The sequence below is a fragment of the Lutra lutra genome, chromosome 8 (assembly GCF_902655055.1).
Source record: "Lutra lutra chromosome 8, mLutLut1.2, whole genome shotgun sequence".
Taxonomy (NCBI): Eukaryota; Metazoa; Chordata; class Mammalia; order Carnivora; family Mustelidae; genus Lutra; species Lutra lutra.
In genome coordinates this window covers 118,920,514-118,945,901 of record NC_062285.1, presented here as the reverse complement: position 1 = coordinate 118,945,901, position 25,388 = coordinate 118,920,514, and the positions used below count along the sequence as shown (strand labels likewise).

General features: G+C 38.6%; 2 protein-coding genes across 7 annotated transcripts in view; both read left to right on the top strand.

Moving 5' to 3' along the window:
- The window catches only part of FGD6 (FYVE, RhoGEF and PH domain containing 6), a 118,691-nt gene extending 107,746 nt beyond the window's left edge, over window positions 1-10,945 (top strand). For 2 of the 3 annotated variants that reach the window (XM_047739610.1, XM_047739609.1), the window contains exons 19-21: window positions 3,425-3,553; window positions 4,354-4,502; window positions 6,571-10,945. In XM_047739610.1, the coding sequence (XP_047595566.1) occupies window positions 3,425-3,553; window positions 4,354-4,502; window positions 6,571-6,607 (315 nt within the window). In that variant the 3' untranslated portion in view covers window positions 6,608-10,945. The remainder of the gene's footprint in view (window positions 1-3,424; window positions 3,554-4,353; window positions 4,503-6,570) is intronic. The other variant, XM_047739611.1, reaches the window with a different exon arrangement.
- A 1,729-nt stretch (window positions 10,946-12,674) lies between these two features.
- NR2C1 (nuclear receptor subfamily 2 group C member 1) overlaps window positions 12,675-25,388 on the top strand; it is a 44,811-nt gene continuing 32,097 nt past the window's right edge. For 2 of the 4 annotated variants that reach the window (XM_047740304.1, XM_047740306.1), the window contains exons 1-2: window positions 12,676-12,904; window positions 23,430-23,503. In XM_047740304.1, the coding sequence (XP_047596260.1) occupies window positions 23,450-23,503 (54 nt within the window). In that variant the 5' untranslated portion in view covers window positions 12,676-12,904; window positions 23,430-23,449. Of the gene's footprint in view, window positions 12,905-23,429; window positions 23,504-25,388 lie in introns of all 4 variants that reach the window. The other 2 variants (XM_047740305.1, XM_047740307.1) reach the window with 2 other exon arrangements.

The window sequence follows — 25,388 nt, the reverse complement described above, 5'->3', positions numbered from 1 at the left end:
TTTTATTTGTGAATAATACTCTATTATATGCATATACCACAATTTATCCATTCATCTGTTGATGGACATCTGAGTTGTTCCTGCCTTTGGGTTTTTATGAATAATGGTGCTATAAACGTGTGAACATATTACCATGTGGACATTTGTCTTAATAATATATCTAGGAGTATGATTGCCTGGTCATATAGTAATTTAGGTTTAACTTTTTAAGAAATTGGGAAGTTGTGTTTTTATTCCAGTAATATTCAAGACATTTTTAGAAACTCCTCATTTTTAGAATTCCATTCAGAGCCTCAGTAGGCTCAGTAATGGCAAGCTATGTCTCTTGAGTTAGACTTGATTTATATTTTAAATAATCAAATCACTGGAAGGGAAGCTTTGTGACTCATGTAATTAATCTGCTTAAGACCAATTTTATTTTTAAAAGGATAATAGAGGACAGGGGCATCAGGACAGTTAAGCGTCCAACTCTTGATTTCAGCTCAGGTCATGGGATCAAGCCCCATGTCAGGCTTCACACCAAAATTCTCTCTTCTTCTCCCCGTGCCCCTCCCCACCACTGTGCTCTCAATAAATAAATAAATAAATAAATAAATAAAATCTTTTCTAAAAAAAGATAATAGAGGACTATGCATGACTATCCAGTATTGTGACTGATACTCTTTTTCAGTTAATCAACTAAGTTAAGCATATTTCAAAAGAGGAGCATACAGAATATTTTGATCAATGACAGTAACATGTAACATAATTACATAGTAGTATCTCAATGTAACTACATTTTAAGCAAAATCTCATTTGAATGTAAACATTCTAATTTTTAAAAAACCATTTGTCTTCTACAAGTGTGTCACTTCATACAAATATACTTGGACTTAACAGATATTTCTAATTTAACATGAGATATTAAATTTTTCACTAGACAATAATATATCATCCTCATAAAGTTTGTAAGAAATTAATACAATTGATACATGATTAAAGATAGACTTTTTTTTTTAAGATTTTATTTATTTATTTGACAGAGATCACAGGTAGGCAGAAAGGCAGGCAGAGAGAGAGGAGGAAGCAGGCTCCCTACTGAGCAGAGAGCCTGATTCAGGGCTTGATCCCAGGACCCTGGGATCATGACTTGAGCCAAAGGCAGAGGCTTTAACCCACTGAGCCACCCGGGCGCCCCTAAAGGTAGACTTTTAAAATTCATAGAATCCACCTGAATTTGTTTTCTGTTGCCACATAATGAATTACCACAACCTTAATGGCTTAAAACAACAAACATTTATTTTCTCAGGAGTCCAGTCATAGCTGGGATCTCTGCAGGACCACAGTCAAGGTGTTGGCCAATGTTGAGTTCTCATCGCAAGGCTAACTAGGGAGGGGTCCACTTCCAAGCTCAGTCAGGTTGTTAGCAGAATTCATTTCCTTTCAGTTATGAAACTGAGGGTTCTGGCCTCCTGCTGGCTTTTGCCTGGAGTTTCCACTCAGTTCCATGGCATACAAGCCTCCCCAAACAACTACTTTTTAAAAGCCAGCATGGGAGAAAGTCTCTAGAGCCCATCTACTAGCAATATGGAGTTTTGTAGAATGTAACATAATCATGGGAGTGACATGCCATCATATTCCCCATATTCTCTTGGTTAGGAGTAAGTCACAGGTCCTCCCCACACACAAGGGGTAGTAGTGTGATTATCAGAGGCAAAGATCATGGGGAACCACCTTAAAAATCTGTTCACCATTCTAGGGGCATCTGGCTAAGTCAGTTGGTTGAGCGGCTGACTCTTGATTTTGGCTCAGGTCCTGATCTCAGGGTCCTGGGATAGAGCCCTGCATCAGGCTCCCTGCTCAGCAGGGAATCTGAGGATTCTCTCTCCCTCTCCCTCTGCCCCACCCCTGCATGCATTCACTCACTCGAGCACACTTTTTCTAAAATAAATAAATTTTAAGAAACAAAAAATCTGTTCACCATTCTACTAATAACACAATTCCTAAACTTGGCTTTTTAATCCTGTTGTTCTGTGCTAAAAAGAGAAATTTCAACTGCCAGATTATAATCATTGAGAGCTTACTACCTTTTTGCCCAGAGATTAAGATATTTTCATCTTTTTATGAAACAGAATAAGCTTCTCTCAGACAAAATTTGGGGATCAGAAACTAATCCTTAAAATCACCATGAATAATTGAATTTTCCGTTTATTTCTCTGTTAATAGTTTTGTTTTGGGTGCCCGGGTGGCTCAGTTGGTTAAGCGACTGCCTTCGGCTCAGGTCATGATCCTGGAGTCCCAGGATTGAGGTCCACATCGGGCTCCCAGCTCTACCAGGAGTCTGCTTCTCCCTCTGACCTTCTTCTCTCTCATGTTGTCTCTCACTCTCTCTCTCAAATGGATAAGTAAAATCTTTAAAAAAAAAAAAAAAGTTTTTTTGTTGTTTTTTTTTAAGATTTTATTTATTTGACAGAGGGAGACACAGTGAGAGAGAGAACATAAGCAGGGGAGTGAGAGAGGGAGAAACAGGCTTCCCACTGAGCAGGGAGCCCAATGCACGGCTCATCCCAAGACCCCGGGATCATGACCCAAGCCGAAGGCAAATGCTTAACGACTGAACCACCCAGTCACCCCGTTAATAGTTTATATAAGTCCAAAAAATTATTTCAGGAAGCGTTAAAGGTTTAAATAATTTAACCTAATATTGCAAAATACCAAGAACAGTAAACAACATATACAGTCCCAAAAATGCAATGTTCAAAAAGCATTTCTGATCTTTAGAGTTATTTTTCTTTCTCTGGCAACTCAGAAAATAAGTGACACCACAAAGAAATACATATATGCAAGCTCAGTTAAACCAGGCAGAATGCTGGAATGGTTTTATGTTTTTTAAGAGAAGTGGTGGGGAAGGGCAGAGAATCCTAAGCAGGCTACACACCAAGTGCAGAGCCCTTGATCATAACCTGAGCCAAAATCAAGAGTTGGATGCTTAACAGACCAAGCCACCTGGGTGCCCCGATATGCTGGAACTGCTTCTAAACAGAAGGGTATTTTATGCCCGTGGTAATAGCAGTATTCAATTTGTATAGTAGCAGATTTCATTTTGTTTTTGTTTTTGTTTTTTAAGTTTTTTTTTTTTTTTACCTTATTTGAGAGAGAGGGAGAGAGAGAGCACAAGCAGAGGGAGAGGGAGAAGCAGGCTCTCTGCTGAGGACGGAGCCCAATATGGGGCTCCATCCCAGGACCCTGAGCGGAAGGCAGATGCTTAACTGACTGAGCCACCCAGGTGCCCCATAGTAGCAGACTTTGAAAATAAATCATTTTATTCTCTAACATTATATTATTACGGTTATTACTCTCAGCACCAGTGATCAAAAGCAATTTGTTACTTTACCTTTTGTTTCTTTGAAAACCATTAAACTATACATGGAGTTTGCTTATGTAGGTATCAGCAAACACGGAAGATTCTTCCATGAGTGGCTACTTGTACAGATCAAAGGGCAATAAAAAACCTTGGAAACACTTGTGGTTTGTCATAAAAAATAAAGTGCTGTATACATACGCTGCAAGTGAGGTAAGATCTGAAATCTAAAGATGAATAATTGTGGGGTCTGGTTTTATAATGCCAATTGGAAATAATTACAATATCTGTTTAATCTGTTTTGTGTATTTTTTTGTTTTGCTTTGCTTTTGGAGGGGGAGATGTTGTTGCTGTGATTTTTAATGTCAACAGTGTCCTAGAGCTCTTACTCAAAAATGTTAGGAATTTTCCGTAATATTAAAATACAACTTTTTTGGTGTCATGTGGCTACTAAGAACTTCACTAAAGGCAAAGGTTCATATCCTTTTTACCAAGCTGTCTTGGTTGACACTCCCTTGACTATTCCAAGATTACACTGGTCAGGCCTCAAGCTTAAATAAGATACTTTGTTTGGGTTATAAACAATGGCTGGCTATTTGCTCTAACATTACCCTTTTCAATTGTCTGATCACCCTGTGTTCCAGTAAAATCCTATAAAAACCACTGCTCTATGAGCCAAGCCCCTCCTTAGTGGGACAGGATAAATCACTTCCCCAGCTTGATTTCTGCATCCATAAAATGAAAGTCATTACCTACCTCACATGGTTATAGGGAAGTATGTGATAGTGGATGTGAACACATTGAAAACTGTTTAGCACAGTGTCTGACTCATGAGATAGGTGGGGAGTGGTCAGCTTAATATTGCTGAATAAATGAAAATGAAAAATAAAGAATTATCGTTTTATATATGTGTATATGAAATTAAATTATAGCTATACAGTTCAAGAGTTTGCAAATCTGAATTTTGTTATCAATTTAATAACCCATCTCCCTTTGTGCCTTTTTAAAATTAGGACGTGGCAGCTTTAGAGAGTCAACCTTTACTAGGATTCACTGTCACTCAAGTCAAAGATGAGAATTCAGAGTCCAGAGTGTTCCAGTTACTACACAAAAACATGTTATTTTATGTGTTCAAAGCAGACGATGCTCACTCAGCTCAGAAGTAAGTAATTTAGACATATTTTTTCTTTTATATATGAGTTTCAAGTTGTCACATGATTGATTTTAAAATAACCTACTTTCATGTGTGGGGACAATTAAGAATTTAAATCAGAGATCCAAATTAGTTAGATTTAACATGTTTTTCAAAGTTTTTAGAACTGTTGTAAGGCCATGCAAGAGGATCTGGAATATTTTCAGGAGGCAGAGGGGAAAAGAAAATAGGTAGTTCTGTCCAAAATATTTTGTCTATACGTGACCTCTGAGGAAGCAGCATGAAACTGTTCTGCTGAAAGGAAAGGAAGCTGAGGCATTTGGCCTCTCCTTCAATGAGGGTAAGGATCATCTCTTAAAACATTCCAGGACTTTGGCAATCCAGCGATTCAATTGTGCCATGGAACAGCGGGAGTTTAAACAGCTGCTTGCTAACATACTTCTTTGGGAAAAGGGTCAAACACATTAAGAGGCTCCCATGCTGTTCCCAATAACTGAGCAGAAGGCAATGGATATCATTTTAGATGGTAAAGGCTTTTTTAAACAGTCTCTTCAAAATTCCGACGAGAATATTTATTTTGATGTCCTGAGGTTGTTTAACATAGAGAAGCATATCTCTGTGAAATTCAGGTCCTTTGTAAACGAAACAGTGCAATTTACCTTTTCGCCAGATCTTTCATGTGATTTTTATTGTGGCCTCACAAGTTACACGTTTTTGTTTCCACTGAGCTTAGTGCTCATGTGTTCTCAAAGGCTTAAAACGTGCATGCAGATAAAAAAGAACGCCTTAAGTAAATAAGGCTTGTCTTTTTTTAAGGCAATTAGAGTTAATATACCAGAATTATATGTTCCTGAATATTAATCAGGTACAATGTGACACGTATGCTGTAAGATTTTTTTTTTTCAGTCTATGTTAGGATATCTAGTGTATTTTTATTACTCCAAATAATTCTTTTTCAGTTGAACTGAAAACTATTTAAAAGTATGTCACTTCATTATTTTCTGTAAAAATTACCTTGGATAAAAGAGTAATTATTCTAATAATCTGTTAGGAATTACATTTCTCATGATTTTTATTTGTATTCATCATCAAACTGATAAAAATTATTTCTTTTGAATATATATCTTTTGTTCATATCATTAAGTTGAAAGTAGAAAAATCTTCAATATGATTGAATGTAGTTGAGTGAAGGAAATCTGCTTGCTTGTAATTTAGAATTAATACAGGCTAAATTATAAGTTTCTCTTTGAAGTCACTAATATCATAGAGGTGTTTTTACAAATTATAGAATGTTAAAATGTATTAATTTTAATGGAAAGTTTTAGCTTTTTAAAAGACATGATTTATAATTTATACCATTTGCATTTAAATTTTTGAAAATTCTATCCTTGAAATTTGAGCTAAATCTGTTACAGGCTATGTTTACTAATTAAGTTGAGTGGTTTCAAATGTTCATAGTAAGTTCAGAAGCAGGTACAGTGCTAGGGAGGTACAAGAAGTGTCTTCTGAATAATTTCAGCTGTGGGTATTGTCAGATAAAACTTTGAGACTAATGAATTTTGGAAAAACTTCTATGAAACTCTGAAACAATTTTTTTTGATACACTTCATATTGCAGGCAAAATTTTGATCAGCTGAAGTAGAACAGATGTTAGATTCTCTTTCATTGAAAATATTAGAACAGGTCTGGACTGTGGATGCCCAGAGAGTTAAGAGAGGAGACAAAGATAAAGCTGGTGTTCCCAAAAGCAGAAGGGTTTGAAATAAAAGCCTTGTCAAATGTATTCATTTCCCAAACCAAACAAATGGAATCATTAGGACTTCACAGAGCTTTTACATGAAATGGCCCCTTCCTCACACCTCATGTACATAAAAGATGCAATTTTTCAGGCCAAATTTTTGGCCATATTACTAAGTAAAGGATGTTTCCATATACGTAGAATTCCAATTTGGTATAGGAAGCTTCTGAAATATACTGCTAGGGGAGTGGATCCACAGGCACAGCTGTGATCTATATTGTCTTAACATTTATTGGAGGATTGCATTTTGCAAATCTAACAAATTTCTCTTATCAATAGGTGGATAGAAGCATTTCAGGAAGGCACAATATTGTAGCGATACTGGTTTCATCCCTTCTGTGATTCCAAATGGGTGGAATTTCATCAGAATGGAGTAAATGCAATACAAAATTTTATATAAATGAACACTGCCAAGATAAATCCAGCCAAAATCTTCATCAAATATTGTGAATTATTTTGTTAGGTGTAAGGTAATTTTTTTTAATGTTTGTTTTCTCATGTATGTTATTTATTAAAATTTTGATGTTTACTTCATGGTCAGAATTATTTCTGAGACTCACACTGAATTCTGAAGTACCTTTTCTTAAGAAACTAGAAAACTTATCTTAATATTGTATACTGTATTAACTGTTTGTGACACAGATTTCTCAGTGTGTTTTGTAGTGTTACATTGTATAACATTCTTACTTGAGGTTAAGTCTTTGTAAATAAAAAACACATCAAGGAGCAAATTTCTATGCACTGTTTGGCTTAGGAATTACTATAAAACTGCTGATGAAAACAATGTATGTTTTTCAATCAATAAACTTAGATGAATTTTTGTATCTTTTAATGGAAAAACACACGGCCAACTCCTACCTCAGTAACTGTGAAATGAAATTCCAGTGAATTATCTAGAGTATTTCTGTTGTACCTCTTTTGGCATGAGATAATGTTACATCATCAAGGAATTAGAGCAAAGGGATAGAATGTGAAAATTGTCATTGAACTAAGCTATGAGTAGGAAAGAGGATGTTTTCATTTGCAGAGGAACACAAGTCTTTATATTAAGTTTAATCCTTTTTTTAAAGCTACCAGTTCAACACAAACATAAATGTACTATTATTAAAAAAAATACTGCAAGTATTATATTACACAATATCCTTTGCTATTGTAAGTGTTCTGAGCCCAAGTCAGTGGTGGTGTTTGCATCTAAAAAGAATTTCCATTCCCTATAATATTGTGCTTTAAAAAAAAAAGAACTGGAATTACCGTACCAAAAAAGCACATATTCTAAGCCAGTGTTAACTAAAATTGTATTCATTTTCTAAAGGTTATTTAATACTACTTTGTGTTATGTCCTCCCTGGTAATTAAAACAAATCCTTTATTTCTTCAACCAGTTGCCAAATGCACCTCATTAGGAAAGATTTATATTCATAATTCTGGTGCACTTACTATTTAACATGTGAACTGTTTTGTACATAAAACTCCTGATGAGTAGAGGAAAAATGAAACTCAACACTATGATTACAGTCATTCTTGATGTTTATAATATACATTTATTGACTGGGCCTGAGCTAAAATAAATTATCTTAAAAGGCAAGGTCATCCATAGACTATTTCACAAAGGACACAGAAGTTTTCCTTTCTGCTTTTATATAACGTATTTCCTAATTCAGCGCGATACCATTGCCAAGAGAATTCCTGAATTTTGTTGCGGCACCAGAATCTCAGCTAAATCTAGAGTTGGCTGCTGTCATTTTTTCCTGGCTGTTTCTTGCTGTGGGATCATTTTAAACCCTGTTGCACCCTCACCCACAATCCTCACATCCCATCTCCCCTTGCACCTTTTAGTGTATCCTTTTTTGGAGACCAAGGTTATACCTTATAATGTTTCCTTCTTCGTTGGGTCTAGCATTTTGCAAAGGACAAGTTATTTGGAGTTCTGGCCCCCCTCCTCATGAGCTCTCAGCCTTCTGACTGGAAGGTTTGGCTTAAACCTCAGAATCTAAAAAAATATCAGCCAGGCTATTTTGTCTTCCAACAGCTGGCTAAATCAAGAACCATTCATAAATCTAAATAGAAAAAACACTGCACAAACTTCTGTTAATTCTAATTACATGTAAAATATATGTATGATTGTATTGGCTATTCAAAACCCCATGGGGGGGGTTGAAAATATAAAATACATATAGCCTTTTGAGAAAGCTATCATATTACCATCCCCCCCCCCAAAAAAATGTTTTAAATGTGGAATGGTATTACGTTTCCTTTTCCCACTCATCAGTCCTTCATAACTTATTAAAGCTGATCAATTATTTATTTAACTTGGCTCATTTAATGTCAACTGAGAAACCTAACTATGTTTTATTATAAAGCTACTTTAAGAAATGTATCTCTGGATAGCTAACATTTTAGAGGAAAAAAAAATGATATTGGGTGCATTTGGTTGGAGGGGGCAGAGGGAGAGGGAGAATCTTAAGCAGGCTCCCTGCTGAGCTCAGACCCCCCCCCCCCCAAGAGGGGGCTTGATCTCAGGACCCGGAGATCATGACCTGAGCCAAAATCAAGAGTTGGAAGCTTAACCAACTAAGCCACCCAGGCGCATTCTATGAGAAAGAATACACAGTACCAGGATCTCAAGAATACTATATTTGTTACACTGATGAATGTGTTCCATCACACCCTTTTCAGGTTTCTCCTTTTATTCATAAGGAGGAGAAAGAAGAGCAGTTGTAAAGCTAAGCAAAAAGGGACTAAAAGTAACCTTGATAAGAAATGCCAGTTTAGGGGCACCTGGGTGGCTCAATGGGTTAAAGCCTCTGCCTTCAGCTTAGGTCATGATCTCAGGGTCCTGGGACTGAGCCCCACATTGGGCTTTCTGCTCAGCTGGGAGCCTGCTTCGCCCTCTCTCTCTGCCTGCCTCCCTGCCTAATTGTGATCTCTCTCTGTCAAATAAATGAAATCTTTAAAAAAAAAAATATGCCAGCTTAAACTGGGGGAGGAGTGGCATTCTTGGTATGCCCCCCACCCCCAATCTAGGTTCCTTCTTAGCTGTGACAGCTGTAAATGTAGAGGATCCATTAGAGTCTTAGAAAAATAAGGTTATCTTAGGCATCATCCGACATTTCGAACCTCTCTCCAACCTCTTTTCCCATTCTCTAGTACACCCAGTATGATCCTATTGTCCTTCGCCCAAGATCCTTAGTTCTCTTTTCAACCAAAGCTTGATTCTTTGAGTATGTAGTAGTGTTCCTTAAAATAAGATCATCAGAGCAACTTTAATATAAAGCAGTAATGAAACAAGTAAGTTTAGAAGAAAACTTTAAAGCGTGGTTTTGTTAAGCAGGGAAAGCCTGCTATTTTGTAATTTAGGTAAAATGTAAATGTTATCACAGCATATGTTGATCTGTCTTGAAGTATGATCGATTTGTACTCCCATTTTTGAAATTTGAGATCCACTATAGTCAAATGTAGTCACTAGGATTTCCAGAGAGGTAAATCCTGTTTCTCTTGTTATACCGTACATGCCTTGAAGGTAAATACTGTATCTGTTTCTCACAAAATACCTATCCTGTGTCTTTTAAGAGAAGATAGTTGTTGAAATGCATAGAAGGTGAGGACAGGATTCTTGTCATCTGCAACTCAAACACAGCACCATCACCACCACCCCCATGCCCTCATTATAACTCAGATCTTAGACCTGCTCTTTCCACCATCCTGCAAGGCCATATTTGCAACTACCTGTTGGACATCTACATGAGTCCTTCTTAAGCATTTTGAACTTTACATGACTTCACTTTCTGTTCCTTCAGATCTGTTTATTTTCCTCTGTAATGGAAAAACACCATTCTAGGCTCCAGAATCTGCCTCTGAGTCTCAACAAGACCCTCTGCTATTGCTCTTGTCCCCAGTCCATCTTCGTTCCTTTTATTGCACAGAGCCTGGCTCAAGTCCATGTTACCTCTTCTCAATGATTAGAATAACTTTTCTTCTAATTCCATTGCCACCATTGCGTGGTCTCATTTTAAACACTGCCAGAGCTATCTTATAAAGCATAGCTCTAACCTAGTTTCATCCCTGCTCTTTGCAGCCTCCATTGGCTTCCCAGTGGCTTGGCATGGAACACTTTTCCTCAGGTGTCACACGCTCCAGCTAAACTGGCCCCAACCTTTCTTCTTTGCTCTCACCCTCTTCCCAACCAATTCCTGCCTATGTATTCAAGACTTTTCTTTCTGTGATAGTTGGCCCTAGACCTTTTCTCTCCTATTCCTCCTCCCTTACTCCTCCAGACCGGAGTTAGTCTTTCCTTTCTCTATGTCTCCATAGCCTCTAGCTAGGAAACACACTTTCTTATGGTGCCTATCACATTCAGTCCTTGAGAATCTGAGACCACTCCTCAGTATTTGGCAGACTACCTTGCATGCTATGGACACTGAGTATTTGGTGAATTAAATTACTCCAAATGGATCCCTTCTGATTTTTTTTTTTAAGTGCCATCCATATACAAATATTCTGGAGCCTGTGCCACATTTAATATTCTCTAAAGGAAAATCTTTTGTTTTTAAATTAACATATAATGTATTGTTTGTTTCGGGGTACAGGTCTGTGATTCATCAGTCTTAAACAATTCACAACACTCCCCATAGCACATACCCTCCCCAATGTCTATCCCCCAGTCACCCTATCCCTTCCAACCCCCCTCCTCTCCAGCAACCCTAAGTTTGTTTCCTATAGTTAGTCTTTCATGGTTTTGCTCCCTCTCTGGTTTCATCTTGTTTCATTTTTCTCTCCCTTCCTCTATGATCCTCTGTCTTGTTTCTCAAATTCCTCATATCCATGAGATCATAAGATAATAGTCTTTCTCTGATTGATTTATTTCACTTAGCATAATAGCCTCTAGTTCCATCCATGTCGTTGCAAATGGCAAGATTTCAGGGGCTTTGATGGCTGAGTAGTATTCCATTGTGTATATATATATACACCACATCTTCATCCATTCATCTGTTTATAGATATCTAGGCTCTTTCCATAGTCTGGCTATTGTGGACGTTGCTGCTATAAACATTGGGGTGCATGTGCCTAAAAGAAAATCTTATCTATGACTTTACCTTTTAAGAAAAGAGATGATTTCTAGTAGGACTTAATTTTATTTTAAGATAAAGGTAGAGGAAATTTTCAAAAAGCCTCAGTATCAAATTCCCTTAGTTGGGGGGATGAAAGGAGGCAACTCTCTTTACTATGAGTTGGTCATAGCATGTTAAGAACCAATCTTGAAATACTATATTGTTTTTTTAAATGACATGAATTTCTAGAAACATTTTTTACTTAAAGTGGTAACCGTTTGTATCTTATTGTCCATATAGATATAGATCCTTTAGAAATACTAGTATTGTAAATAATGTCAATATGTATTATATTTACACAAAATAAATTTACTGTATCTACCTTTGGTATGATGATGTCTTTTAAGTCATATATTTTTCTAGAGTCACATATTTAAAGATGAACCACATGAAGGGGTTTTCAGAGAATGAGGCATAAAGCATATTCCCCCTTTTAGGGATTGTTGCATGCCATTTTTGTGTCCTGTTGCCTAGTTCTAGAGGGAAAGGGCAGAGGAGATGTTCTCCTTCCCAGTGCACCTTTGCTTTTCCTGACTTGGGTTTCTGGCCTGAATCTGGAACTGCTTTTCTAGTGCTGATCAATACTAAAGAAATTTCAAGGACCCCTTATTTTAAAGTCTAAACCACACAGTGCTTTGCACGCAGGACTGCTCTTCCAGCCACATCTCTGTGCCACAGGTGGTCACTGTCCTAATGTTCATTTCATGAACCTCTTCATTTCATGAATCTTTATAGACCACTAGGCATTGTCCTGTATACTTGGGAATATACCACTGGACAAAAAAGCCAGCCTTCAAGAAGTTTATAGTCTAACGATAATAATTCTTGCTCCATTTAGCCATTATATGTATTTACCCACAAGAGCTGATAAGTAAATCGTTGCCTGACTGTGGAGGCTTCTGCCCTAGCTTGTTTTATTTAAGGGAATTTTAAATATTTTATTGGGATCCACCCCAACTTGCTAACTCCTCTAATGAACTTTAAGGTAAGAGATACCCTAAAAACAGAGCCCAATTTTCCACAAGTTAGAAACCAATCTACCCAAAACTGATGAGGTTATCTACTATTACTCAAATGTGAAACGTCTCAAAACTTCCTTTAACAACCGACCACCTTTGGCACAAGAGATGATAAGCGCGCGCGGCTTAAGTCCTTGGTAAGGCCGCTCTGGGGGGGCAGTTTCCCTCCCAGCCGATAGGGGGCAGCGGCCCTTCAGAGGCTCTGTTTTCTCATTCCTCCACCCAGGGAACGTCACGACCTCCTCTCCGCTTCGCCACCAGTAATGCGCAGGCGCAGATGGGAGCACGTACCCCAGAGCCGAGGGAGGGGTCACGAACTCTGACCCCCCAAATACACAAACCCAGAAAGCTCCCTGCCCCCACTTTTCTTTACCCTACCCCCTTGAACTTTCTCCAACCTGTCCCTTCCCGGAACCCCAAGCGGCCACCACAGCGGGACTGTCCGGTCTACGCCCGGCGCGGGACGTAGTTCCTCCGAGAAGCGCCGGTAAGAAGTGCCAAGGAGGGAGAAAAGCAGCGGTGGCCGCGCCTGAGCCGGAGGGCGGGGTGTTTCTCCCAACTGCCAACGGATGCCTCCCCAGGTCCCCCCAACAGCCTGCGGGCTGCGGCCGGCAGTGCTAGCCTGTATGGCGGCGCGGCGGCAGGCTGCTCGGGTTGGATTGGGAGCGCGCAGAGTGGCCGGAGTGGCGGGGCCGAACGTGCGGGGCTCCTGAGAGAGGCTGAGACAGTAGCCGCGGCTGGAGCGTGGGGCGCGGAGGGTGGCCGGGTGCGGGAGGCAAGTCAGCCGAGCTGCACGGCGCGCACAGCAGCCTTTCCCCCGGCACCTCCTGCGGCGCCTCTGACCTTTCACCTACAGGAAAAGCTTCCGTCTCGGCGCTCGGCCGCCGCAGCTTCCCCCGCCTCGGAGAGCCGCGCACCGCGGCCGGGCTCCGGGGGCGCACCGCGGGCTCGAGCGCTCGCGAGCCGAGGCCTCCGTCCCTTCCTGAGGTTGCTTACTAACTCTCGTGCCTGCACGGGACGGACGGAGCAGCGCCCTTGACTTGCGCGACAAATAGGGCGACAGCAGCCGCAGCCTTTGGACCCGTATCTTTTGGGAAAAATGGAACGGCCCGGGGTCCTCACTGGCCTGGGCATGTCTAAACTTCCAGTAGTTCTTTTGTTAAGAAACTCTGCCTGCAACTCCTGCACATAATCGTTTCCTGAGTTACAAATGTTGCCAGGGTGTCTCATAACCTACCTAAGTAGGTCGGCCTGTTTAAACAAACAATTGAAAGGAGAAGCAAAAAGACTGGAAATTAAAGCTTTTCGGGTTTTTGTTCCTCTGGATGTTGTCAGTAGGCCTTCGATTTAGACATTCTTGAACAACGTTGTATGGTTGCATGGTACACGATGATTGTTTTGAAATTTTGCTTGTATGTCCAGTGGGTAGATCTAGAAGACGGATGTTCCTGTTCTTGTAAGAAAAAAAAGGGGGGGGGGTGGATTCCATATAAATGTAATATTATTCTTTGTAGGAGCATTTCAGTCTTTTAGGAAGAGTTTTGAGGGAAACACAAATCAAAGGCATCAGACATTCCTAAGATATTTTGTTTGTGTTTCTGCCACACAAAGCCTATAATTCCTGCCCTTGGGGAATAGAAGACTAAAGAAATATAAATATAGTTCCCTTTTTCTGATTTATAGGACCTTCTGCAACTTCTTAAAATCTTTTATGAAAGCCCTGGGGAAATGTATCTTTACAGAAATGTTGCATATGATATTAAAAGTTAACAGAAGTCTCTTAGTGAATTCTAGTCCGTTGCTTTAGTATACACAATAAATGCTGGACTCATCTCAAAGGATTGGATTTTTTAAAAATTTGCACTGAGTGTTAAAAGTCAGGTGGAATTTAAGGGAGAGAAGAAGAGCTTAGAATGGTATGTTGAGGCATAAAGAACATCCCAGTTTGACCCTAAGAGAGGCCCCTCTTGGGACCTGTAAGAGATAAAAATGGGGAGATGAAGTCAGACTATAAAGAAACTCTGTGTCCACAGTGGCAGGCATGTTTCAGAGGCTTAACAAATATTGAAAAAAATAAAAGGAGAAGGATCGAAATTTTATCCTTTGGCCATTAAAGAGACATCGATGGCTCTGAAGCAAGAGAATAAGGATGTTTCAATGCTCTAAGTGCCCTGAGATACTGTTGCAGTATCAAGGTTGCAGACCACTAATGGTTTTGCCTTCTTGGTGCTTCAAATATATACAAAGATGGTTCTTGCCTAACAGGGGCTTTTCATGTGCACAAAGTCGTATATATTAAATGTGTGTTCCGGAAACTCAACAGTAGCTGAAATTTTACCTGAAGGGTTAACTGGAAAGACCTTCAAGGCTGCGAGAGGTTTTATGAACCCTTTGAAATTCAGCATATATTGTCATTTGTAGTGTGAATGAATGTGAATTTGTGTTTTCTAGTGAGAGAAACCTTAACTATCATCAATTTCAAAGAGATATTTGACCCACTGTACTGGAAAAAATAGAATCATTCTTTTATGTCATATTTACATATTTTCAAATTTTGTATCCCCCAGAAGGAAATACATTTTGTATCATGACTCAGCACACTCACACAGATTAAACTGAAATAAAGTCTTAATGAGACTATTCTTACCCTCACTATATCTGATGCGCTCTTTTCTATTTTCATAAAAAAAAATCTGACCTACTGAATTAATTTTGCCATCTGTAAATGGCTCACAACACAAAGTTTGCAAAATACTGTTTTGGATGACAGCAGCCTACATTCAGTTGATGGTAGTGTGGCTGGTGGAAAAATGAGCTGTTTCTGATGTCAAGAACACGGACTTAAAATTTTGAATCTGAACGGAAAAAGGACAGCACCATTCATACTCTCTTTTTTCTGTGGAGAAGATAAGTAGAAATGAGATCTTGGCAAATTGAAAAAACTCAGGGCCAAAAATGTAGGACTCTTTTTTGTTTTCTGAATGTTAATTAGCTCTAGAGCACTAAAGACAGCATTCTTGTGTTTTTTGCTTTGGCCCTCAAGCCGGTGAAAATACTTTAACCTTCAACGCCTAACTCAGATGTCTCTTGTATAGGGTTTTTCCAGAGCCTCCCTCCTAGTGTGGTGTTTCTGAACTCCTTTTGTTCGTTTATTGGCACTTTGTTCATTCAGCTTTCAGGAAATACCTATAAAGAAACTTAACCATTGGTATAGATATTTTCACTGACACTGAATTTTTACAACTTTTTGAAGTAGATTATATTGAATCCATTTCATTTGTGTCATACATTTAGTAAGTAGTAGAACAAGATTGACTTGAGGTCTAAGACACTACTACCTATGTAAACTGACCGTTTCTCTGTTTTTCTCTTCATCACTCCTTCCTAGTGTGCTTCATAACTTTTAGCACATGGTAATTTTTAAAAATCTGTTTTCTCATTAAAATATTAGCCCTATAGAAAAGAGATCTTTTCTGCCTTGTTCATTGTCAAGTCCCAAAGTCTCACAGTGCCTGGTAAATATGTTCCAGTAAATGCTTACTGAAGTTAGATGTGAATACTAGGCACTGTTAAATAGAGGTTCATTGAAAACTACAGTTGTTTTCCTTAGAAGTCTATGAGAGCTGGGTCATCTATGCGAAGGACAGGGTGTTGTAGAAGAAACAGTAGGCTAAAGATGAGGGAATGCTTACTTTCTGATTACAACTGTACATACCCATTCAAAAAGCAGAAAGGAAAAAATAAGTAGCCTATAACTCTCACCTAGAAAAGTCACTTCATACTTGAGAATGTTTGTTTTTAGTCCTTGTGTGTTTTGCATAGTTAAAATCATTTAAATAAAATTTTGTTTCTGGATCTTTGCACTTAGTTTGTCATTAGCATTTTCTCTTTGTCATTAAACATTTTCCTCATACATTAATTTAATGAAAAAAATTTTTGTACAAATCTTTGTTCTTTGTCTTTGCTAAGATGTCACCTTCTCACAAAGGCCATCTCTGACCTGTTATTTAAAAAAAAAAAAAAAAAATGCATTTTCTTCCCTGTCCCAAGCATTTTTTCACTAGTTCCTGCTCTAATATTCTCCATTCCACTGTTCACCGTTTATTGGTGTCATATATTTGTTTGTTGTCTGTCGAACGTCACCAAAGTAGAAACTTCACAAGGCAGAGTGTGTTTTAATACTATCTGCTGTATCCCTAACACATAGAAAAATGCCTGGCCCATAGGAAGCACTTAAGAAGTATTTGTTGAGTAGAATAGTGAATGAATTATTAGGTCAGTTAACATTTTTCAGACTCTTCATGCACATTGACACATTAACTTCTCTAAGAAGATTATAGCAATTTAGACTTCCATCAGTATGTGAAGAATGCTTGTTTTGTCTAATTTTTGGAGTTAAATTTGGTCTTAGAAAACATACTGATCTGGTGATTCCATGATCATGGTAGAAGGAGACGCCATTAGCAAAGACATGGAAGCATAAAAAACATGGTAAATTCAAGGAATTACAAGTAGTGTGTATGGCTAGAATATAAAGTTTAACAAATGACACCTCAAATCCTTGAAAGAAAGGGACGGCTTTGAAGATTATTAAGAGGTAAAATAATATTAAATACATATGTTAGAGCCATCTGGCAGCAAAATATTATAGTTGCAATTAGGTGAGTATTACTGGATTTTTAAGTCAAGAAATGTGCAACTAAATTGGTTGTAGTTTGGATTGTCCATGGTCACTGAAGTCATCTGTGTTGGTGGCAGGAAAGGGACAATACTCAGTGTCAAAATTTTCAGTGAATAATGGTTTTAGAGCATAGCTAATGAATGACAGTAGTAAAGTCATTAGAAACTATGGTATAACTGATTTAAAAGAATCTCAGAGGAGGTGATTTTGGTGACGGAGAAAATAAGTCTTGTTTAGAGGCCTGCAACATTAGCACTGTCCTTGAGCTGTGTATATGTATATGTATACATATAAATACAAGATAGTTTCATGCTTATTTGCCTATTTTGAAGTATTTTATTGTCTTCATTAAGAATAATGAATGATTCCTTTTAAAAAAGAATTATATCCTTTAAATTTAATTTTTTTTAATTTAAATCCAATTAACTCATAATATATTATTTGTTTCAAGGGAACAGGTCTGTGATTCATCAGTCTTATATAATACCCAGGAGTGCTCATTACAACACATACCCTTCCCAAGGTCCATTACCCAGTTACCCCATCCCTCCAAGCCCTGCCTCTCCGGTAACCCTTAGTTTGTTTCCTATGATTAAGAATCTGTCTCCCTCAGTTTTCCTCTTGTTTCATTTTTTCCTCTCTTCCCCATGATCCTTTGCCTTATTTCTTAAATTCCACATATCAGTGAGATCATATGATTATTGTCTTTCTCCGATTGACTTATTTCGCTTAGCATAAATTTAATTTTCTGTAGAAACTGTATCTCTTTACCCTGTTACTGAATTCCACTTCTTGAGCTTCCTCAGTTTTTAACTTAAAAGCTGGGAATAAAATCTGGACTGGTAACCCAAAACTAATTTGACTCATTTCTACAGTCAGTAGTCTCTCCTCATCAGAATGATTCTGTTTATCAATATATCAGGGTAATTGATAACCCCTAATATCTTTTTGTTTCATGAGAAAGTCTAATAGCTTCCAGTCCTTATGACTCCAGGTTTCAAGTTTTTAATGTTGAGGATTAAAAGACTGCATTGTCCTCACTCCTTATGCCTTTTTGCCATCTTAAAACAAAAAAAAAATTTGGTATGCTTAGAAAAAAGTGCAACAAAATCAATTTATTTTGAGAATTCTCTATAAACCGTGGAGGTTGTTTAAAACAGTATGGCTGTAAAACTAAATTTGTCTTTTTTACTAAACTCACGGAGCAAGAAATTAGAAGGAGTTTGATCTGGAAGTAGCCAAAAGGAGAATTCTTACAGAATATTTAAAAGAGTTTTTTACCCTTTTTTTGAGGATTTCTCCATCTGACAACAGAAGATTACAGTCAGTGCTGAAGTAAGGTTTTTGAGTAGCTTAGTGTTCAGTGGACTTCTGATTGAAGAATTCTGTCTGTCAGTAGTAGAAACAAATTGAAGTGGTCGCCTGCCTCATGATAATTATATCAGTAGCCATGTCTATGCCAGTCTTCCATCTTTTGGTAAATAGACCTTCCAGAAATGGAAGTTGCCAATCCTACTATCGTATTAACCTTCCTTTCCCTCTTCCTGGCCTGCATAGTGATTAATTCCAAAGATAAGCACGTAACCTAAGCTGAGTCAATCAGAATCTTAACCAACATTTTAAAATTGTGATTAGAGAAGACTACTTTTCCTTTCCTGGTGCTTTACTAGAAAGAAGAAAATAAGCCACATAGGGAGAATAAGAATAGAGATAATAGGAAAGAAGGAAGAAAGGAAGGAAGGGAGGGAGGGAGGGAGGAAAAGGGAAGAAGGGAGGGAAGGAAGGAAGGTAAAAAGAAAGAGAGAAAGAAAGAAAATAGAGATGAGGAGATTCCTCACAGCATCACAAGCCCAAGTTCCAGTTTTTCCCAAGGTCAGCTCTGCTTGGGTCCTAGCATGTATCCTGTTTTCCCCACCCCCTGCCTTTCTGCTTAAACTAGCCATAGTTGAGCTTTTAGTGACTAAAGCAAAGTGACCAAATCCATTTTCATAAATGCCTAATTTTATGCCAAATAACCTATTTCATTCTTACCACTTTTTAGCATTTCCCCCTTGCTAAAACTTGCATTTATCAGAGTGAATAATACCATCCTCTGGGAATTTTTAAATTTTAGTAAAATGTAATAATTTAGATATGATTTGTAATGTATTTATTGTTTTAGAATGAGAGCACAGGAGGAGTTGGGGGGTGGAGGCAGGCAGCGGGAGAGAGAGAATCTTAAGCAGGCTCCATGCCCAGTGTGGCGCCAACACCAGGCTCCATCTCACAATTTTGAGATGGTGACCTGAGCCAAAATCAGGACTCAGACGCTTAACCAACTGAGCCACCCAGGTACCCCATAATTTGTGATTAGATAGTTTACCTCCTTTTTGCATATGGAAAAAAATTTTAATGAGCAAGATTATATGATGTATTTGAATTATTTTATGGATCTATTTACATATAAATATGTATTATATTCCTTGATAGTTTAATGAGAAAAATAAGTAATAATAAAATTGAGATTATAGATTTGACATTATATCGTTGTGTCTGTGCCTTTCTAGACTTGAATCTTAATAAGCTGACAGATAACCTAACAGGCTTCACAGACACATAACAGGCTTTACAAGTAGGAGCAGGTAAGTAGTTTGATACTGCAACATACGCACCATACATATCTATGTGTGGTTGGAGAGGGGTCCAAAGGGCAAAAATTGTTCTTAGTCTGCCTTTCTGGTCAAATTTATTCCCTAATTTCCTCTCATTTCTGTTTCACTCAATACAATTGAAGTATACGCTCATTGAGGTAAGTATCTCAAAAACTTTCCCTAAGCATTTTTTTGCTAACCAGTTTGAATTACATGGATCTATAAAACAATATGAGATAAGAGCTCTAGACTACTGCAGTAATGCAGAAGGTTTATATACAAAGAAGTAGAAAGGAGTGCCTGGGTGGCTCAGTCAGTTAAGCATCTGACTCTTGTTTTCAGCTCAGGTCATAATCTCAGAATTGGGAGATTGACCTCCACATTGGGCTCTGTGCTGGGCATGGAGCCTACTTAAGATTTTCATTACCTCTCCCTGTGCCCCTCTCCCCTGAAAATAAATAGAAAGAAGTAGAAAATTGATGTATTGGGGGCGCCTGGGTGGCTCAGTGGCTTAAATCCTCTGTCTTCGGCTCAGGTCATGATCTCAGGTCATGGGAACGAGCCCCGCATCGGGCTCTCTGCTCAGCAGGGAGCCTGCTTCCCTTCCTCTCTCTCCGCCTACCTGTGATCTCTGTCTGTCAAATACATAATAAATAAATAAATAAATAAATAATAAATAAATAAAATCTTTTTTAAAAAAAAGAAAATTGATGTATTGGACCACAAAATGGAATCTACCAAATACATGCATGTGTATGTCTTTCTGAAGAGGGTGGATAGTTCTCTAAGCTTAGAGTTTGTAACTCCAAAAGTTATGAATTCATTGTCATTTCCTGCTCTTTTTTTCAGAAGCCAAAAAGCAAAAAACAAAAAAATCTAATATCCCTAAATTCAGTACTCAGGAATACTGTTCCAAGAATATTAACATTCAAATCCTTTAGCATTGTATTACCTGTAGCATTGCTGATGACAAAGTACACAATTAGTATGAACCTGGACGTGCATATATACCATGCACATATGTGCATCACACATAACACCCTCATATTCTTTGGTCTCTTCTGCTAAAATGATAGTTGATTTAGTGTAATTGTTTGCTCATTTAATAGTACTGAGATTTAACTTCAGTCCTTTCTATTCATGCACTTTTTAAGTAATCAAACATTAATATATATAAATGGTTTATCTACCTAATTTTTCATTATGAAGTAGCTTGTTTGGTTCTAATGTGCTGATAACACCATTGATTTTAGGATTTCTGGAAAAGGTTGCTTTAAATTGGATTTTTGTTTTCTAGTTACAATTCATTTTTTATGTGTGGTAATACTTGTAGGTAACTTGTAGGTATTACCACACATAAAAAATTAATTTTAATTTTAAAGAAATTTTAAAGAAACAGATGCTTACTCAGTGAAAAGTAAGTCTGTATTCTGGCCCTGTTCCCAAACTTCCAGTTCTCCCTAGAGGTAGTCGCTATAATTATTTTCTTTGGTGTTCTGTCAGGTAGTTTTTCTTCTCTGTAGGTAGCATTTTAAAGCTTTCCTTAGGGACGCCTGGGTGGCTCAGTTGGTTAAGCAGCTGCCTTCGGCTCAGGTCATGATCCCAGTGTCCTGGGATCGAGTCCCACATCGGGCTCCTTGCTTGGCGGGGAGCCTGCTTCTCCCTCTGCCTCTGCCTGCCATTCTGTCTGCCTGTGCTCGCTCGCTCTCCCTCTCTCTCTGACAAATAAAAAAAAAAAAAAAAAAAAATCTTTAAAGCTTTCCTTACATATATCATGTGTGTTTCTTACTAGGTTTGTGCCTAAGTGTTATGGGCTGAGTATTCCCTCACTCTCCCAAGATTCATATTGAAGTCCTGACCCCCAGTACCTCAGAGTGTGACTGTATTTGACCGTGAGGCCTTTAAAGAGGTAATTGAGTTAAAATTAGGTCATTAGGTTAGGCCCCAATCCAATATGACTGTTATCCCTATTAAAAGGGATTACAACACAGGTGCAAACAGAGGGAAGATATGAAGAGACAAAGAGAAGGCCAACGTCTACAAACAAAGGAGATAGGTCTCAGACAGATAGCTTCTGACAGCTTTTCTCAGAGTTCTGGTCTCCAGAATTGTGAGAAAATTTAAATTTTTTAAAGATTTATTTATTTCAGAGAGTGTGTGTGAGCTCAGGTTGGGGGCGTGGGCAGGGAGGTAGGGGCAAGAGGGAATGAATCTCCAGGAGACTCTTAGCTGAGCATGGTGCTCTCTCATGACTCTGAGATCACGCCTGAGCAGAAACGAAGAGTTGGTTGCTCAACCAACTGAGCCACCCCAGCGCCCTTGTGAGAAAATTAATTTTTTAAAAAGATTTTATTTATTTATTTGACAGAGGGAGAGAGATCACAAGTAGGCAGAGAGGCAGGCAGAGAGAGGAGGAAGCAGGCTCCCTGCCGAGCAGAGAGCCCGACGTGGGGCTCCATCCTAGGACCCTGGGATCATGACCTGAGCTAAAGGCAGAGGCTTAACCCACTGAGCCACCCAGGCGCCCCGAGAAAATTAATTTTTATTGTTTGAATTATCTAGCCAGAAGTAGCCTTGTTAGCCTTTGTTATGTCAGCCCCAGCAAACCAATACAGATTTTTGGTACTGGGAAGTAGGGTGCTGCTGTAACAAATGGCTAAAAATTTGGAACTGGGAGACAAATAGAGGCTGGCAGAGTTTTGAGATGCATGCTACAAAAAGCCTCGATTGCCTTGAAGAGATTGTTGATAGAAATAGAGATGCCAAAAGCAATTTGGGTGAGGATCCAGAAAGAAAAGAGAACAGTAGAAAAGCTTCTGTTATCTTAGAGATACACAGATTGCTTCATGAACAGAATGTTGATGAAAATAATAAACATTAGAGGCACCTGGCTGGTTCACTTAGTTGAACTCTGTTTCAGCTCAGGTCATGATCTCATGAGTCGTGGGATCGAGCCCGGCATGATGCTTTGTGCCCGGTGCTCATCAGGGAACCTGCTTGAAGATTCTCTCCTCCTGCCCCTCCCCCCACAATGGGCACGCTCTCACTCAAATAATAAATCAATCTTAGAATAATAATAATAAAAGGGCACCTGGATGGCTTAGTTGGGCCTGTGACCTATCTTTGAATCTTTCTCCCCTTCCTGGAAGAATAACAAATGTTTGAAACTGAATAGCTCTACTGGCCCTCGTAGAAGAATCACACAAGTCCAGCAGTTTTTCTCCATTTCATCCAATCTATGTCCCCTTCAGTCCAAGCTGGCAACATTTCTGCTGATACAGAATTCTCAGAAATCTTAACTGCCTTCCCTGCAGTTCATGGGGGTGGCAGCCCAGAGGACACAGGCCCAGGGAGCAGCTCTGTTTCCTCAGTTGGTTCCAGAGAGGATGAAGCCACTGCTTTTTCAGTCTAGTCTTTGAAAAGTAAAATTGTTTGGTCTTGAATCATTTTTTTTAATAGATCTTTTCAATATACATAAAAGCAGAGAGAATAATTTCATGAACCCCTATATAAACTTTACCAGTTTTCAGTAATTGTCAGTGCATGGCCAGTCTTGTTTTGTTTATTCCATCCTTCCCCCGCCTACCCCAACTGGATTATTTTGAAATAAATCTTAGCTGTAATGTGTTTTCATTTGTAAATTCTTCAGTAAATATGTTTCATGAGTATAATTGTGAAAAGGCATCTTTTTATTCTGGCAGGAATTTTTGGCAATTAGAACATGGCCACCATAGAAGAAATTGCACATCAAATTATTGAACAACAGATGGGAGAGGTATGTTTGATTTACAGTTCATTTGCAGATCCATCAAACCTATTTAAATCAAATCTATACGGGTGCCCTTCAGTCAGTTAAGTGTCTACCCTTGGCCCAGGTTATGATCCCAAGATCCTGGAATCGAGCCCCACGTCAGGCTCCCTGCTCGATGGGCAACCTGCTTCTCCCTCTCTACTACTTGTGCTCTCACATGTGCTGTCTCTCTCTCTCAAATAAATAAAATATTTTTTAAAGTAAGTAAATAGGGGCACCTGGCTGGCTCAGTCAAAAGCCTCTGCCTTTGGCTCAGGTCATGGTTCCAGGGTCTTGGGATCAAGCCCGGCATCAGGCTCTCTGCTCTGCGGGGAGCCTGCTCCCCCCACCCCCCGCCTGCCTCTCTGCCTACTCGTGATCTCTGTCAAGTAAATAAATCTTAAAAAAAAAAAAAAAATTTTTGTAAAGTAAATAAATCAAATGTATATGCCAGGTTCCGAAGGTACAGAAATAAAAGATACTCTCAACTTTAAGGTAGCTTTAAATCTAGTGGGGAATAGTCGAATCATCCCACAGTTAGGATACAGCGGGAAGGGCTGTAATAGATGACTGTACAGAGTGCTGTGAGAGCGCAGAAGAAAAACAGCTAATGAGGAGTTGGGGGAGGGTGACAAGACCTGGAAGAATTATGCCCTATTCCTTAGTAAGAGATACCCTAATCTAGAGGTTTTCAAAGTGTCATCTAGTGACTCTTTTCAGAGAGTCAGCAAGGTCAAAACCATTTTCATAATAATAATGAAATGTTATTTTCCCTTTATTTTTCCAGGGGCTACCTGCCATGTAATGATATGGTATGATAAAACATGTCAATATATACAAGGTGTACATCATTCAGTGGGCCAGTGTGATATTACAAAATCACGGACAAGTGAAGGATTCATTCAAATGGCAGGATAGATCAGTGGATTTTAGTATAGTTTCTGATTTCACATTGCAGCTAGTCTTTAAAAAGCTACCACTTGTCAAGTTTGAATGTGCTGTCAAAGAACTACCACACGGTGCATGCACCTAAAGCTCTTCTCTAAGAAATAAGTTTGTTAGCCGTTAGAATTGTGTTTACTTCACGGTAATATTAGTGATAGAAATAATCCACAGTGAAGTGAAGCCTCCAACAGCTTAAGAGTTACATGGTAAAATTTGTTATGAACTGATTCAAATTCACATCTTAAAGGTAAAATGGAAGATTGTTAGGGAAGATGGTGTTGGAGATAACCTATGTAAAATAGGATTGACAGCAGTGAAAAGTACACCCAGAAAAGGAGGACATGCTGGCAACAGGGGTCAACAAAATTCAAATTGGCAGCAGCTATAATTGTTACCATTCTACTCTAGACAAAAACTGATTAGTAATTCAGAACTTCGTTGTAAATTTTGCATAGAAAAGAATCTTGAAAATAATTTTAGGGAAATTTTAGGGAAATGGAAAAAAGTTGGAAACAAACCAACTTTACAATTTTGAATTTGAACCAAGGGATTAAATTAGCGTAATGAGTTTACTCTGTAAAATATTTGCTCAACAACAACAAAAGCCCTCAGCGCTGGGCCAGTTCTCTAATTCATGGATTTGCTCTTCCCCAGCCTCCTCCAACTCAGTAGAGAGTAATCCTGTCCTCCCAGTTGCTCAGAGCAAAATTTGGTAGTCATCCTTGACTTTTCTCTCCTTATATTCTGCAGCTAGTCCATCAGCGTATCTTGTCACATATCCCTTCATAAACTGTCCCAAATCCAATCATTTTTCTCTTCTAGCATGGCCACTACCCTGTACCCTGCTGGCATCTCTGCCCATATGTAATTCCCAGATACTGCCAGTGTGTGAGCAGTAGCATTCTTTCTGGTCTCCCTTAATGCT